The 17,397-nt window shown below is 36.2% G+C and overlaps 1 protein-coding gene across 3 annotated transcripts in view; it reads left to right on the plus strand.

The window, feature by feature from the left end:
* The window catches only part of ERP44 (endoplasmic reticulum protein 44), a 90,057-nt gene that overhangs the window by 28,076 nt on the left and 44,584 nt on the right, over positions 1–17,397 (plus strand). The window contains exons 2-4 of one of the 3 annotated variants that reach the window (XM_057720208.1): positions 140–212; positions 1,977–2,016; positions 6,277–6,392. In XM_057720208.1, coding sequence (XP_057576191.1) covers positions 140–212; positions 1,977–2,016; positions 6,277–6,392 — 229 coding nt within the window. Of the gene's footprint in view, positions 1–139; positions 213–1,976; positions 2,017–6,276; positions 6,393–17,397 lie in introns of those variants that run through there. The other 2 variants (XM_057720210.1, XM_057720209.1) reach the window with 2 other exon arrangements.

Genomic DNA, 17,397 nt, shown 5'->3' on the forward strand with positions numbered 1-17,397 from the left:
AGATTAAAACCAACTGGTGGATAATTTTGTAAATAGTGGAACCAACTTAATTCATACATTTCCTTTTTCTTTTTAGACTTTCAGCATTATTTGCCCTTTGTGGAAACATTGATTAATTTCACATTTTTTAAATTTCCAGGTAACTTGGGTTTTTACTCCTGTAACAACTGAAATAACAAGTCTTGATACAGAGAATATAGATGACATTTTAAGTAAGTACCTTGATATTTTTAAAGTATACTTTCTTCTCAATAAAGAGTTAGTTTACAGTCAAAAACAAAATAAAGTCTCAATTATCTAGAACAATTTGAGGAGCCAGCATTCTGAGTAATTCCATGGTATATGGAATTAACTGAGCACTTGTGGTTTTAGTTTTTAGTAAAATTTCTTAAAATGTGTGTCTCCTTTCCTGTGTTACAAGTAAACTTTTAGTCTTGTTTTGTTTCTTTGCCTTGTCATAAATACCACTCTTAACAATTCATAGAGTATTTTGTTGCTTAGAGGCCAGCAGTTTCCACTGTGCAGTATTACATGTTAATGACGTTAGGACACAGCCTACAATTTTTTTTGTCTTTTTTTAACTTTTAACTAAATCACCTACTCTGATCTCTTTTATTGTCATTGGTCCAATTAAGTTCAATAAGTGTTTTGTTTGCTGAGAATGTGATTGCAGATACAGTTAACTTGGGGGAAAACATTTCTTGTTTTTAAAAGTAGTAGAGGGAAGGTAAAGACATGGTTGATAGAAAAATCACAACTTAGGGGTTTTAAGAGAATGTAGTGTGGATAAATGATGGTGTTTTGTGTGTGTGTGTGTGTGTGTGTGTGTGTGGTGTTTGTTTGCATTCCATTTCACCCACTGGTTTGAGCAAAACTAAAAATGGTAAGAGATAAAAGGAGTTATTCATTGACCATCATATTTTGTTTTGTGTTCTTAGAACTGGTTTTAAATGCTAGAAAGTCTGTTCCCACATTATGGGATCTCTTAAGAGAAAAGGTTCTATAAACTTTAGTCTGTATCAGTGTCACCTGGAGAACTTATTAATATCAGTATTTCTGGGCCTGCCCCCAGTTTCTGATAGAAATTGCTAGACCCCACCTAAGAATTTGCATTTCTACAAGTTCCAGTGTGATGCTGGTTCTTCTGGTCCCGGGATCACAGTTTGTGAATCACACTGCTTTAGAGTAAATAGCAAGTGGATAAAAAGTGCTTTGAAGGTAAAAAAGAAAAAAGAGAATTGAAACTTGCAAATCGTCTTCACTCCTTTCATCTTTCAAATTCTAGAATATCTCTGTGGGTATGGTTTGTGTGTGTGTGTACTGAGTACTTGAATTTATTTAAGTTTCTCTTTGTTAGGTTTCGGCAAAAGAAACAGATATATCTTTTTCATGTCTTCACATCTGGATATGCAAATGATACTGAGTTATATTTTGCAACAGAGAATAACTATTAAATTGGTAGGAACCAGAAAAGGTACATCTTATGCAACACCATTATTTATAGATTACTTGTTACAAGTAGGTAGCATCTGAGTTTTAGAAATAGATTAGTTATACAAGTCTATTCTCCGAAATAGGATTTCATTTGCAAAGCTAATTCTCAGTTATTCGTGAATACGGAAGGTCGAAAAATAGATTATTAAAATCCAGATCACTTCTCTTCACTTTTTAAGAGAGTAGGCTATTTAGTAGCATACTTGCCTGATCTGGGTTTGATTCTCTATTTTATATTCATTCAGTGGAGGTATTAAAATGGAGGATATAGAGAAAAGGAACAAGGACTCCCACAAATTATAGAAGCCATCCATGACTCTATGTATGGGTTTCTGAGTGAGCGAGAACTGAATTCTAACTGTGTATTTTTAGTGAGCCTTTAAGAATGGGAAAAGACCTTGATGAAAACCATATCTTTAATTATGTCATAATTATGTAGACACAAGTAACTTAGGTTCTTTGGTTTTGTTTTTCAATTTCAGACAATGCTGATGTTGCTTTAGTAAATTTTTATGCTGATTGGTAAGTAATTTCTTATTTTAGGGGGAGGGGAGTGCATCATTAAATTTTTTTGTTTGTTTTTTAACCTTCTAGAGGTGCTTTTTCTTTGCTAGAGAGGAGTAAGTGGGGAAGCCTCTTTTTTTTTTTTTTCCTGTGAGACAATATTCCATATAAGAAATCAGTTGAGGTTCATTCACAGATGAAGCAGCTTAATTTGTTGAGCATTTGTTTTAAGAGAGAAAATATACCTGATTCCATTATCCCGCATTTTAAAACAAAAGCAGATAACATAAAACTCATCTCGCTCACCCGTTAATAGTTCCCTACGTACCACATTCTTTTCTTGCTACATTGTTTTGTCTTTCATCTTTGTGCTCTAGCAAACAAATTTTGAGGGCAGAGATAATGTCTTAGTATTCCCAGCATCTAGAGCAAGGGCATAATATGTAGCAGATATTAAAGAGTGTAGCATAGGGAAAGGAAGAAGGGAGCTTCAGCTGGAGAGAAGTTTAAAACACATAATCATTATTCCTAGACAATCTGTATGTTATATGACCCTTTTAGGCTTGCTACCTAGTAGATGCCACTACCCCACTTCAGGCCACAGTTCTGCAACTTACCTAGATTCCTGTGACAGTCTTTTAGTTTATTTCCTGTGCATCGAGTCCTAAGTGTCTCCGTTCTGTTCACTACAAAGTAAGCTGGAGTAGTCTTTCCTAAAGTGCAAATTGGATTAGTTTACACCTCATCTTAAAATCCTTAAATGTTTTCCATTACCCTTAGGTAAGTCCCTTACCTTGGCCTAGGAGGCCCCTGATGATCTGGTCCCTTCCTACCTCTGCAGCTATAGCTCTTGCCTCTCTCCACTCCCACATTCTGTTCCGTTATACTGAATGTCTTTCCGTTTCTGTAATATCCTGTATTCTTTCATCACTGGACCTTTAGTCATAGTATTTTCTCCGTTTGAGTGGATCTCTCTTCCCTCACCCACTTGTTTATTACTTCGTTAAGTCTGAATCATCTTTCAAGTCTTGGATTAGATGCCACTTTCTGCAAGTCACCTTCCTACATCAGTACCCCTACACTTACTCTCAAGTCAGGTTAGGAACCCTTTTTATATCTTCTCCTAACACCACATACTTACCCAGTCATAGCACCTGTATGCTGTGGTTTAGTTGGCACCTCCCTACTATGTTATTAGCTTCGTGAAAAGTTACCGTATCTATCTTTTTTCAACATGAATCCTAAGCACTTTGCATAATACTTGGCAGATAAGTACATAATAGATACTTACTGGATGAATGATGTGTAGTATCTGTATTTGAAGAACTTCAGTAAAATGTTGAAGGTATACAGACAAAATACCATTTATAAAATGTACAACAAAAGGTAGCATTTTCCAAGGTAAATAAGGATTGTCCAGGTATAACATTAACCACAAAATTTGGTAGAAGATTATTTAATTCAGTCCACTTTAAAAATTAAGATCCAGAGGGGTAAAGTATTTTCCCACAATCACTTGACAAGATTGTGGCAGAGTTAAAATTAGAATGCAGTTATCTTGATGGAGAGATTCTGTGTGTTGTAAGAAAAAGAAATAGAACGTGTCACTAACCTGTTGCAAAAAGTGGATTGGAAATGTGGACTAACTGCAGTTATTTGAGAAATATATTACCAAAGAATACCTGGAGTTGTTCATAAATTCTCTTTTTTCAACTGAAAACACTTGGGTAACTGTCCATAGGACCTAGACTTACACTGTGTGGCCTCAAAGGCTGGATTCTGAGTTCCCTCTGGAAGTTATGGTTGTAGCACAGTTTAAGGAAGAATTCTCTAATAGGGCTACCTGAACACATACCTGAGAGGACAGAAAACCACAGTAGAAACTTAATAATGCTGTTATGTGCCAGGCTTTTTACATATATTGTTTTTAATGCTCAGAGCTACCCTGCAGGTAGGTATTATAATTTCCATTTTAAGTTGAGGAAATTGAGGCTCAGCAAGGTCATACGGCTAGTAAGGGGTGGAACTGGGATTTAAACTCAGGTATGTCTGACTCCAAAGCTTATTTTTTCCCCCACTAGGTTATACTCATAAGTGCCCCTAATTGTCCCTGCAAAAGACTTTTACCCATTTGGTTGATTTGTAAAGGGTTGATTCAAGTACTAGATTGGAAATTGGATGACCCTTAAGCCCTGTTAATAATCTATTTGCTTTGGTTGTATTACTTTTATAAATGTAACTTTCCATATGTATGAAGGTACAGTAATATTGCAATTGAATTTTTATTTCATTTTCCTCTTTCACCTTTTGGTATTAAAACTGATCCTAGTTCAAACATGAACCTGTGCTTAAGTACTTACTGGGCAGCAAACTGGACAATCCGGAAAGAAGGAGCCCTTCATATCTGCCTTTACCTTGCCCATAAGCCAGGAGCCTGTCCACCGATTCTTTACTAGGCCATATCCTAACTCTTCAAGAAACCATTAATCCTTACCCCTTGCCTCCCCTGCCCTCTAGAACCCTATCTCAAGCAAACTGTAAGAACCCACAAACCTGTGGTCCTAGCCTCTCCAGTTCCTCCATTCTATCAATTTATTCATTTAACAGACATCTACTGAAATGCTTATTAGAATATGTAGTCAAATAAGACATGGTCCCTGATGTCCACAGACCCCACCCACCTATCCCAGATGGGAGAGATTTAAGAATGCTAAAAGAGGAAAGAGCCACTTGAAAGCGAGAGATTGAAGATACAGATTGTGTCTCCTTGGTATATTCTAAGACATCTCCTTAGGAAGTCAGGTGAGTGGGCTAGAGGAGTTACATACAAAAAGAAACAGGGAGGAAGTATAAAGTTTGTATCCTGTCACAGGCTTTATAATATTTTTGTTGAATTCTAGTTAATATGTATGACCTAATCACATATGGATTAAAGAGTTCACAAGCTTCATTTAAGTAAATTTCTTGATGGAAAAGGGCTCAGGAAGCAATAGTAGCAATTATAGGGTTTTTTTTTTTTTTTTTTTAAATAAATTTATTTATTTATTTATTTATTGGCTGTGTTGGGTCTTTGTTGCTGTGCGCGGGCTTTCTCTAGTTGTGAGTTGGGGCTATTGTTCGTTGTGGTGTGTGGGCTTCTCATTGTGGTGGCTTCTCTTGTTGCGGAGGATGGGCTCTAGGCGCGTGGGCTTCAGTAGTTGTGGCACGTGGGCTCAATAGTTGTGGCTCATGGACTCTAGAGTGCAGGCTCAGTAGTTGTGGCACACAGGCTTAGTTGCTCTGTGGCATGTGGGATCTTCCCGGCCCAGGGATCAAACCCATGTCCCTGGCATTGGCAGGCGGACTGTTAACCACTGTGCCATCAGAGAAGTCGCTGTTTATTTTTTTCTGTTAACAAATACTCAATACATTTTTCATGTGAGAATGACCATTCTAGCCCAGCTGCTTGTGTGCCGATTCTGATTCTTCTCTTTCTCATCTGGTCCCTTTAGTGACCAGTAGAATGTATTTGTGAAGTGATTGACCTGATTAAGGGGCAGTCAGAATTAGAAGTGTCAGCTTTCTGGAATATTGTGGGGTTTGTGCCCCCTTTTAAAAGTAAAAGCAAAACAAAAACTACAGACAAAGGAAACATGGACAGAAAGTCTCATTTGGGAATTAAAATATTTTGCTCCTGAACTTAGTATATTTAATAGTTTATAGATTCAAAAGCCCATTTTAACCAGAGGTAAATTTGGAGGGGAAACATTCACTGTATACCATATATCATTTTCATAAGACTTATTTACTTAGTATGCTAACTTGCCTGAGATTAAATTGAACTTGTCAGGTAAATCAGTCTAATGTTTGCAGTAAATTTACTATTTTAAAGATTTTGTAGTCTAAAAATATGTTCATTATTTAGAGAAAGCCAATTTCCCTTATAAATGCCTGAGTCTTAGTAGTTACAAGTCCAAATAGATGTATCTTAGAGGGCTTATTTCAGACTGCCTCTGTGAGAGATCCTTAGCTTTGTGCTCCATAGTATTGGCCATTTTCTTCGGGTGAAAAAAACCAAAAACTTTAAATTATTTGTACAGTCTTTGAAATGGAATAGTCTTTGAATTCAAAATGGTTTTCATCTCCAGTGAATGACTTCAGGATTCCTGAATTAAAGATGTGATTGTTAATTCTGTTTATTATACATATGCTAAATACGAATGGATAACAACAGAGATATCAATAAAATTTTATTGCTTCTGCTTTTCGGTTTTAATTGGTATCCTTCTCTGTGCATAGGTGTCGTTTCAGCCAGATGTTGCACCCAATTTTTGAGGAAGCTTCCAATGTCATTAAGGAGGAATATCCAAATGAAAATCAAGTAGTGTTTGCCAGAGTTGATTGTGATCAGCACTGTAAGTACCTCATAGGAAGTCTGGAAGAAACTACACACACACACACACACACACACACACACCTTTTTTTTTTTTTTTAATGCTGTTTTAAGTAGAGGACAGCCAAAAATGTTCTCGTGACCTTGGTTAAAATGTTAATATTTAATCTTTATGTACTTACAACACTACTTTCCATTTTGCCTGTGTGAAGGATTAAGAAAAAAATTTTTTTCATTAAAATATAGTAGGGCAAGCATATAGATAGTAAATCATTTTGGTTTTCTACCAAAGCAAATACCAAAATCAATAAATACAATTTGAAATATAGTTTTAGGAAAGAAAAGCATTTGTTAGTTTTAGAATCATGCAAAAATACCGTTTGTAGTCATTTCAGATAAAACAATCTCAGATTTTTGGTGGTTTCTGTTGTTTAAAAGATTGTACTAAGATTTTCTTAGACTGTCTTTGAGGTATAATTTGCTGTAGTTACTGATTATAATTTCTGAGAGTGTTAAGAAACTTAGGTTAGACTCACTTAAAACTCAGCCTCTTGGATTTTGCTTTGGGTCCCAATGGAGCTTTCTCTATAAAATCCTCATGATTTTCTGTATACATGACAGATTTCTGCAGCTTGAGCTGGTGCGCTTACAGTGGTGTTTCCTCCTGGGTGCTCCCATTACCCTTGAGCTTAACTCTGTCACAGGACCAAACTCATTGCATTTTATAGTCCTGCTTCATTGTGTCTTAGTTGTCTCACCAGTTGTAATGTCAGTTCTTCAAAGGGAAGAACTGTTTTCTTTTGTTTATTTTTAATGCTCCCTTTTAAATGGAGGCCAAACTAATTTTTGAATCTCAAGCGTCTGACTGTTTCTGGGAGACAAAGATAGCTCATTAAAAGCTTGTTGCATTGAGTTATTGGTAAATTGGCTTAAATTACAGAACACTCCCATTGTGTATATTTTCTATCCTCTACATTTCACCTGACAAGTAGAATCTGTGTGTGTGTGTACACTAACTTTTCATTTTGCTGTTGAGGAAATGGAAATAAAGTGGCTTAACCAATGTCATACACCTTACTCTCTAGTCATGGCAGGCTTAGAATCCAGATCCCCAGACCAAATGCCTTCCTAGACCTATTTGCTTCTTTACTGTTCAGTTCAACAGATGTTTTGGGGATTTTCTGGTAAAGCCCTGTGCTAGGCAGAAATGGCTGACAGAAAAACATTTCAAAATCTCGTAAGCCATACCCCCCATTTCTGTCTGCTAAGGTTCATAACTGGATAGGATGAAGGGAACAATAAACGGTTGTCAGTGCAAACATGGCCTGCATTTCCACACTGCTTTCTGGATCTTTCCTCCCACCTTTCACTGTCAGAGAACGTGGTGTTTTTGATATGGGCTCTCATTTCAGATTTTTCTATTTTTTATGTATTTAATTAGACATTATAGTACAGACAGTAGTCCCTACTTTCACTGAAATTACGCTCTCAAGCTTACAGCCATTAGAAAGAAAAATTAACCGTTTTTGAACAATACATATCATTTATTCTACTTCTGAACAGATTAACATATGAGATAAATCTGACATCATTGCTAGTAATCAAGTTCTCTTTTTATGGGAGTACATAGCCATAGTTAAGATGTTTTTCTGATCCACCAGAGAGATCTACAAAATTAGTTTTTTTACTAATGAAAGTTATATCTGAAACATTATCTATTTTCTCTAAATATTTTTTCCCTTTTGTGTAATTATTTGCTTTTTAAAGTGACATCATGAAATCCTTGATGATTTGTTCATATTTCCACTCTCTTTAGAGATTGTACGACAGACTGTACTTTGGGTAACGACTCATGTGCCAGTTGAATTGTAGAGGTTTTGAACTGGAAGGACCTTTAGAGTCCTGTGGTCTGGAGAGAAATGCCTGTTAGGTACATTGTTCTTTCGTACAATTTGCTTTTAAAAAAAGAGAGATTGAAGTGTAATTGACATATAATAAACTGCACAAGCTTAAATTATACAATTTAATGTTTTGACACATGTATGCAGCTGTGAAACCGTGATCACAGTCAAGATATCAACATGTCAGTCATCCCCCAAATTTTGCTTGTGCTCCTTTGTGGTCCCTTTCTCCCCCTGTCAGTCCTCAGGGGACCATGGAACTACTTTCTGTTACTATAGATTGTTTGCATTTTATAAGATTTATATAAGTGAAATCATACATCGTGTTCTGTGTGTGTGTGTGTGTGTGTGTGTGTGTGTGTGTGTTGTTTTTGACTCAGCGTGGTTATTTTGAGATGGTTGCATGTATTCATTTTTATTAATGAGTGGCATTCCATTGTATGGCTGGCTGTATACTATAATTTGTTTTCACTATTCACGTATTGACAAACAAATGGGTTGTTTCCATTTTCAGGCTATTATAAATAAAGCTGCTGTGAATATTCAGGTACAACTCTTTGTACACATGCTTTCATTTATCCTGGGCAAATACCTAGGTGTGAAATACATGGGTCATATGGTAGGTGTGTACTTTTTTTAAGAAACTTTCAACTGTTTTCCCAAGTATTTGTATTATTTTACATATCTGTTAGCAGTGTGTTAGTGTTCAGGTTGTTCCATGTTCTTGCCAACATTTGGTATGGTCAATCTTTTTAATTTAGCTTATCTGTTAAATTATTAACAGGTGTAATAATTTTTTTTAAATTTTATTTATTTATTATTTTTGGGGGGGTACACGAAGTTCAACCATCTGTTTTTATACACATATCCCCATATTCCATCCCTCCCTCGACTCCCCCTACACCCTCCCTCGAGTCCCCCCCATCCTCCTCCTCCCAGTCCTCTAAGGCATCTTCCATCCTCGAGTTGAACTCCCTTTGTTATACGACCACTTCCCACTGGCTATCTGTTTTACAGTTGGTAGTATATATATGTCTGTGCTACTCTCTCGCTTCGTCTCAGCTTCCCCTTCACCCCCCACCCCCTCCCAAACTTCGAGTTCTCCAGTCCATTCTCTGCATCTGCGTCCTAGTTCTTGTCACTGAGTTCATCAGTACCATTTTTAGATTCCATATATGTGAGTTAGCATACAATATTTGTCTTCCTCTTTCTGACTTACTTCACTCTGTATGACAGACTCTAGGTCTATCCACCTCATTACGTATAGCTCCATCTTATCCCTTTTTATAGCTGAGTAATATTCCATTGTATATATGTGCCACCTCTTCTTTATCCATTCATTTGTTGATGGGCATTTAGGTTGCTTCCATGTCCTGGCTATTGTAAATAGTGCTGCAATAAACATTATGGTACATGTTTCTTTTGGGATTATGGTTTTCTTTGGGTATATGCCCAGTAGTGGGATTACTGGATCATATGGTAGTTCTATTTGTAGTTTTTTTAAGGAACCTCCAAATTGTTTTCCATAGTGACTGTACCAGCTTACGTTCCCACCAACAGTGCAGGAGAGTTCCCTTTTCTCTACACCCTCTCCAACATTTGTTGTTTCCAGATTTTGTGATGATGGCCATTCTGATTGGTGTGAGGTGATACCTCATTGTGGCTTTGACTTGCATTTCTCTGATGAGTAGTGATGTTGAGCATCTTTTCATGTGTGTGTTGGCCATCTGTATGTCTTCTTTGGAGAAATGTTAATAATTTCTTATAATAAGTTCTTATTGGCTTTTGAGAACTCTTTATACAAGTTCTCTTTTACATGTGTAATTTTCAAATCTTTTTCTCCCATTTTACTTTCTTAAGAGTATATTTAATTGTGGTAAAATACACAGAGCATAATGTTTACCATCTTTACATTTTTAATTGTACAGTTCAGGAATATTAAGTATATTCACATTGCTGTGCAACTAGTCCCTAGAACTTCATCTTGTGAAACTTAAATGCTGTACTCATTAAACAACTCCCTATTTCCCTCTGGCAACCACCATTCCTCTTTTCTTTTTCCATGAATCTGACTACTCTAGATACTTGGTAAAAGTGGAAACATACAGCATTTGTCTTTTTGTGGCAGGCTTATTTCCCTTAGCATAATGTCCTGAAGGTACATCCATGTTGTCGCATGTGTCAGAATTTCCTTCCATGCTGAGGCTGGATGATATTCCATTGTAAGGCTATCCCACAGGTTCTTTATTCATTCATCCGTCGATGGACACTTAGGTTATTTCTGTGTCCTAGCTATTGTAGATAATGCTGCTATGAACATGGGGGTGCAATATCTTTTCAACATACTGTTTTTATTTCCTTCAGATATATACCCAGAAGTGGAATTGCTGGATCATATGATAGTCCTGTTTTTTTAATTTTTGAGGAACCACAATACTGTTTTCCATAGCAGCGGTACCAATTTTTATATTCCTGCCAGCAGTACACAAGTGTTCTAATTTCTCCACATCCTTGCCAACAGTTATTTTCTGTTTTTGCCATCCTAAAGCGTGTGAAGTGCTACTTCATCATGGTTTTGATTTGCATTTCCCTAAGGATTAGTAATGTTGAGAATCTTTTCATGTGCTTTTTGGCCATTTGTATATCTTCTTTGGTGAAAAGTCTGTTTTAGTCCTTTGCTCATTTTTTTAATCAGGTTATTTTTTGTTGTTGAGTTGTAGATGTTATTTGTATATTCTAGATATTGACCCTTTGTCAGATAGAGGGTTTATAAATATTTCCTTCCATTCCATAGGTTGTCTTTTCACTCTTTTGATTGTGTCCTTTGCACAGAAGTTTTAAATTTTAATGTCCAGTTTATCTGGTTTTACATTTGTTGCCTTTGTTTTTGGTGTCATATCCAAGAAATTATTGCAAATCCAATGTCATAAATCTTTTCTCCTACATTTTCTTTTTAGAGTATTATCATTTAGGTGGTATGGTTAGGTCTTTACCCACTTTGAATTAATTTTTGTATATGGTGCAAGGTAAGGATCCAATTTCATTCTTTTGCATATGGACATTCAGCTTTTCTAACACCATTTGTTGATGAGACTATCCTTTCCCTATTGAATGACTTGACACCCTTGTCAAAAATCGTTTGACGATATATGTGAAGGTTTATTTCTGGGCTCTCTGTTGTGTCCCATTGGTCAATACGTCTATCTTTATGCCAGTACCACACTATTTTTATCACTATAGCTTTGTAATAAGTTTTGAAGTGAGGAAGTGTAAGATCTCCAGTTTTGTTTGCAAGTATCTTCTAAAGGGCGTATACTCTTAATTTTGATGGAGTACAATTTATCCTTTTAAAAAATGGATTATACTTTTTTATTCTGTATCTAAGAAATCTTTGCCTTACCCAAGATCACAAAGATTTTCTGCTATGTTTTCTTTCATAAGTTTTATATTGTGAAGTTTTTCATTTAGGTCTGTGATGCATTTGGAGTTAATTTTTACATGTGGCACAGTGTATGGATTGGAATGCATTTTTTGCAAATAGTTATCAACTTTTTCTGACATTATTTGTTGAAAAGACTATCCTTTGTTTAATAACTAACTTTGCATCTTTGTCAAAATCAACTGACCATATATATATGGATCTATTTCTAGTCTCTATTCTGTACTGGATATATTTGTCTATGATTTATTTATTTGTCTATGTTTACACCAATACCACACTTTCTAGATTACTGCAGATTTATAATGTCTTGAAGTCAGTAGTGTAAATCTTCCAACTTTGTAATTTTTTTCAGAGTGGTTTGGTTACTCTAGTTGCTTTGGATTTCTGTATGACTTTTAGAATCAACCTGTTAATTCCTAGTCAAAGGGTGTATGTCAGGGGGAAGACTCTGGGATTTTAATTGGGATTACTTTGAATCCTTAGACCACTTTGTGGGGAACTGTCATTTTGACAATATTGAATCTTCTAATTCATGAACATTGTATACCTCCCCATTTATTTAGGTCTTTTCAATTTCTCTTAGCAATGTTTTGCAGTTTTCAGCAATGTTTTAGTCTACATGACTTTCACATCTTTATCAGATTTATCACTAAGTATTTATTTTTTGATGCTGTTGTAAATGATATTTTTAAAAAAAACTTTTTGGAACATATGTAGAGATATAGAAAACTTGCAAAGCAAGTTCCTTTATACTCCTTACCCAGTTTACCCTAATGTTGACATTTTACATTACCATGGTACATCTGTCAAAATTAAAATTTTAATTTCTGTTGTTTGTTGCTAGTCTATAGAAATACAGTTGATTTTTGTATAATGATCTTGTACTTATTAGTTCTAATAAGTTTTATGTAGATCCCATAGGATTTTCTACTTAGACAGTTATGCTGTGTGCAAATGAAAACAGTTTTACTTCTTATGGTCTTTATTTCCTTACAGTATTCTTTCCAGCCAAGTGTACTTACTTGCTGCTTCAGGATTAGTTTCTGTCAGGCAGAAGTTCTCTATGAAGCTTCCTATCAGAACCAGAAGGTGACCTCAGAATCAAGATATCATCCTGCCCATATATGTATTCTTATTAATCACCTATCTAGCATTCTGGCAACCTACTCTGTCCTGCCTTCTGATACTTAAATCTGCTTCCGGCTCAGTTTGTCGTCCAGAACTTCCATTCAAAGTAATAGTGTTATTTCTTGGAAAAGGTCCTGTAAAAAGTTTCCAGTCAAATTGCTGGGAAAAACTACTGTTTATATAGTGCTTACTTGGAGTTAGGCATGCTTTTTGCATGTTTTTTTTCAGTTATCTTCACCACAGCCCCTTGAGTTAGATAGTGTTATTCATTTATTCCACAACATTTTTGTTTTATATGCCTGCCCTTTGTAATGCAGTGTGGAAGGTTCTAGAGATATAGCAATGAGCCAGACACACCCAGATAGGCAAGAGCAGTAAATACACAACTGTTCATCGGGATAACAGTTTTGAAGGGATGGTTTTGGGTGCTATGAGATAATAAGTCTAATTTAGTCTAGAGGGATAGAGATGTCCTCTCTGAGACAGTGATACAAGACCTGAAGGAAGAGAAGGAATTTTTGGGAAAGGGGAAGAAGAATATTTCAGACACAAGGAGGAGTAGGTGTGAAGTTTCTGAGGTGGTAATGAACATTGGACTTTCAGAGAGCTGGGGATATTATCATTTTATAGATGAAGACACTGAAAGACATAGGCTGAGTGATTTACCAAAGTTACATAGTAAAAGGAGGGAGCCAGACTGTCCCCAGCAGTATACAGCTTTCATCAGGTAACTATATTATTTTGAAGGTCAAAGTAAAGTAATTTAAGTTGCGGTTTCTCATAGAAACTGAGAACTCACCCAGTTCCTGCATAAAAATGACTTAAAGGGACTTCCCTGGTGGTCCAGTGGTTAAGATTCTGTGCTTACACTGCAGGGGGCGGGGTGCTGGTTCCATCCCTGGTCAGGAGACTAAGATCCTGCATGTCCCACCTCACAGTAAAAAAAAAAAAATTTTTTAATGTTTGTTATGAATAATGTAATACTCTGTTTAAATTTTCTCTACTGTGTCAGTATATAAACAAAAATGTAATTACTTATGTGTGGTATTATTGTTTCTATTATCATTTCTATACTGTGTAGCCAGATCCTCTACTAAGGTAGAATCCTTTGTTCCGATACCATAGGCCTACTGCTTACTAAGTCATATACAGTAGGGCAAGTTATCTTAGAAAAAAAAAAATCACTGAACTTGATTCAGGACTCACCATAAGAAGTGTGTGTGTGTGTGGTAAGAAAGAGGGATATGGGAACCAAATACGGTAAAATGTTAAACCCAGGTGAGGGCATACAGGTGCTGATTATATTTCTTTTTCATCTTTTTTGTAAATTTTCAAAATTTGAAAGTTTGAAAGTTTTCAAAATAGAAAGCTGGTATAAAAAGTCACTGAACCTGTAATTTTTCCAGTTTGGAAAAGAGGGAGAAGAGCCTTGTTGCTTTAGAGTTTTTGAGAAAATACATGTGAAAGAAGCTTGAAATCTGCACTGTACAGGTGTACTGTGATACTGTTAATTGTAATTTCTGTTTATTTTCACCAAGATAAGTAACCTTCAACATGATTATTGAATTTGAAAAGAATTGCCTTGAATAGGCTTTTGCTGGCATTTTGAGGAGTACTTAGAGCCACCAGTTCTCTCAGTGGCTGTCTTGATTTCTTAGTGAAAACTTCCTGTGTGCAGGGATGGCAGTTGAAGGCATTTTGTTGGTCGTGAGCTACCTTCTCTCATAAGTTGCCATCTCCTGGACAGTAGCGTCTCTGCATTACCACTGGGTACTTTGGAAGGTAGATGTGCCTTTTGTGAATATTCTCCCATTACCAAGTAGAATGCCAGTAACACAAAGATGGCTTAATGTTAGAAAATAGAATATATCCCATCAGTCTCTAAAATAGGGAAAACCAACTTATCCTATCAATAAATGCTGAAAGACTTGATAAAACCCAACAGGGTTCTTAGAAGAAGCTAATGTGGCAAAATGAATGAGACACCCTTTGCTTGCATTGGATTTTTAAGGTCTTTAATGACGATGTATTGCTTCTTAACATTTTGCAAGCTTGAACTGAGGTGTGACTCATGTCTGAATTTAGTTGTGAAACCTGTCTTCCCTTAGCCACAAATCTTATATATTGTCTTGCATTTGGGAATTTTTGCCAGTGTGGTGTTACAGTTTTTTTCTTTATCAGCCCTGCTTAAGAATTGAGGATGAGGTGAGACCATAAAGTAAAGAAACAAACAACATGATTGTATAATAATATAAAAATGCAGCGGCACTAATTTTCATAAAACATGCCAAGTGAGTATTTTCAAAATAGTCCCTGTGGGAGGCAATGCATGTACTCATTCCCTAGAACCTGTTGGACAATCCTTTTTTTTGGAGTTGTCCTCTACGCCAGTTTACTAGCTGATCAGGAAAACGCATCTCAGTACATAATTATAGGTTTGCTGCCCTCATTTTTTCCCTATCTCTGTCTCTTCCATCTAGCAGCATCCCATGGAGAGCTTTCTGCCCAGCCTTTATCTCACTTCTTTATATGCCCTTCCTAGGGTTTTCTCTATTGAAAGGTTCAGGTAAATAGGTTGAGAACTTGAAACTGAAGAAGGAGAGAAGGCAAGAGTGGGTATAACAGGCTAATTTCACTCACTCAGCCCTTTTGTTTCTGTGAACAAGCTGGACGCAGCAGCTTTGATTTCCCTTCCCCACTCTACCCCCTCCTCCACAAAAGGTTGGAAACTGTAAGAAGGAGAATTTTAAACTCAGACTGATGCTGGAGTGACATCAGTAAGCTTCCAGCTATTTAAGCTTACTATATATTTTTTTGAAATCCCAGCATAAAACTTGTAGCTTGAAAAACCCTCATCTAGTGGTAAAATTTAGTTCACCTTCTAAGCCCCTAACTTCTCCATTTGTTGTATCTAATGTAAGGAACAAAGTAGAAGAGAAGTAGAGGAAGAGAAAAAGGAAAAGGAAGTCAGGGCTATTAAAGAGACAGACCTAAGAGACACATAGAGGAACAAGCTCTTCCCACAGCCCAGAGGCCAGTTATGTCCTGTGATGGCTGCTGTGTCCTCGCTCATCCTGCAGAGGACTGGGATACTGGGTTTCATATTTGTCACAGATCTGACAATTGCCTTTTAGTTTCTCCCAACCGGGGTCCCATGAAAGGAATCTCTACATCTCTGGTGAAGATATGTTTATTATTGACTTATTAGAGGATTTCTTTTATACTGATGTCAGCGAATCCAAACTGGTACATCTTTTTGTTACATGTATCATACATTAAGAGTTTTAAGAATTTCATTGAAGATTCTAGTCTGTGGAAACAATTAGAAGTAGTAGTAGCAGCACTAGTAATAATAATGATAAAATGTAAGCTCTATAAGAGCAGGAACCTTGTCTTTTTACCACTCTATCCCTAGCACTGGATTGGTGCCTAGCACATAAACGGTGTTTGTTTATAGTTGTTGAATAGATAGATAAATAGTAGCCAGCATTTGTGAACTATTAGTTTTGTAGATACTTTGTTAAATAATTTAAATAGGTTATCTCAGTATCTCTCAGCATACAGTAAAGTATTTTTTGCGGTCTTTTGTCAAGTTTACTTGTCATTGATTATAAGGCACACTTTTATCTGTAACTGAAAAAGAAAACTGAGAAAAATTGAACTATAGCACAGTGCTTTCTTACCACTTAGGATTTTTATGTCTATTGTAAGAGCTATTTTAGAATTAGGTACAGATTTTTTGTCATGTCATTCATTTGTGTACCTAAAAAGGGAAATAAGTATATTCAAGTAATCCTGAAACAGTTTCACATTCAGCATCTGACTCTTGTGCAATCACTTTCCAATTCTGAGTCATTGATTTTTATGTTTTTCCACACAATATCGACTTCTGTGCCATTAAGAGTGTTGGTAACACTCTTGATTAAAGAGTGTTACTCTACTTTTTCTAGGATTTTCTTCTAAGTTGCTGATACCTTTCTGCAAGTATTGATGTTGGCACTTTACTGTTTGACTAACCTAAGAGTTATTTTTTTTCTCAATTGAAACATGTCACTGCTAGTTAAGCAACTTTTATTCAGTCAGCAAGATATAACCAAAATGTTAATAGTGGTTTTCCCCAGTGGTAGTTGGATTACAAATGGTTCTTGTTTCCTTTTTTTGTAGTTGTGTTTGTTTTCTAAAATTTCTACACACACTTAAAATTTGCCTTTGCTTCAACTGTGGATCATGATATCACTTTAGCTCATCTTAAGCAGCCTCTTTTGGAGAGTTTGAGAGTAGAATTCATGACTCTGTCTGGTCTTGCTGCGTTAGATGTAGAAAGTTCCAACCATCTGCCCCTGGTGGGATCAGGTTCTCTGCTGACCTCCAGTGGCTGTAGGCTGTATGGCACTGAGCAAGAGGCATTCTTATGTTATTTGTTGGCCAGTGCGGATGATTCAGACTCCCACTTGATTTCCCACTAGGAAAGTACTTTGTAATTGTCCTTGAATTAGGGAGCACTTGCTCCCAAATACTAGAGTTACTCTTACCTGTTTGCCTTCCAATGCAACTTG

This window comes from Hippopotamus amphibius, chromosome 2 (genome assembly GCF_030028045.1).
Source record: "Hippopotamus amphibius kiboko isolate mHipAmp2 chromosome 2, mHipAmp2.hap2, whole genome shotgun sequence".
Taxonomy (NCBI): Eukaryota; Metazoa; Chordata; class Mammalia; order Artiodactyla; family Hippopotamidae; genus Hippopotamus; species Hippopotamus amphibius.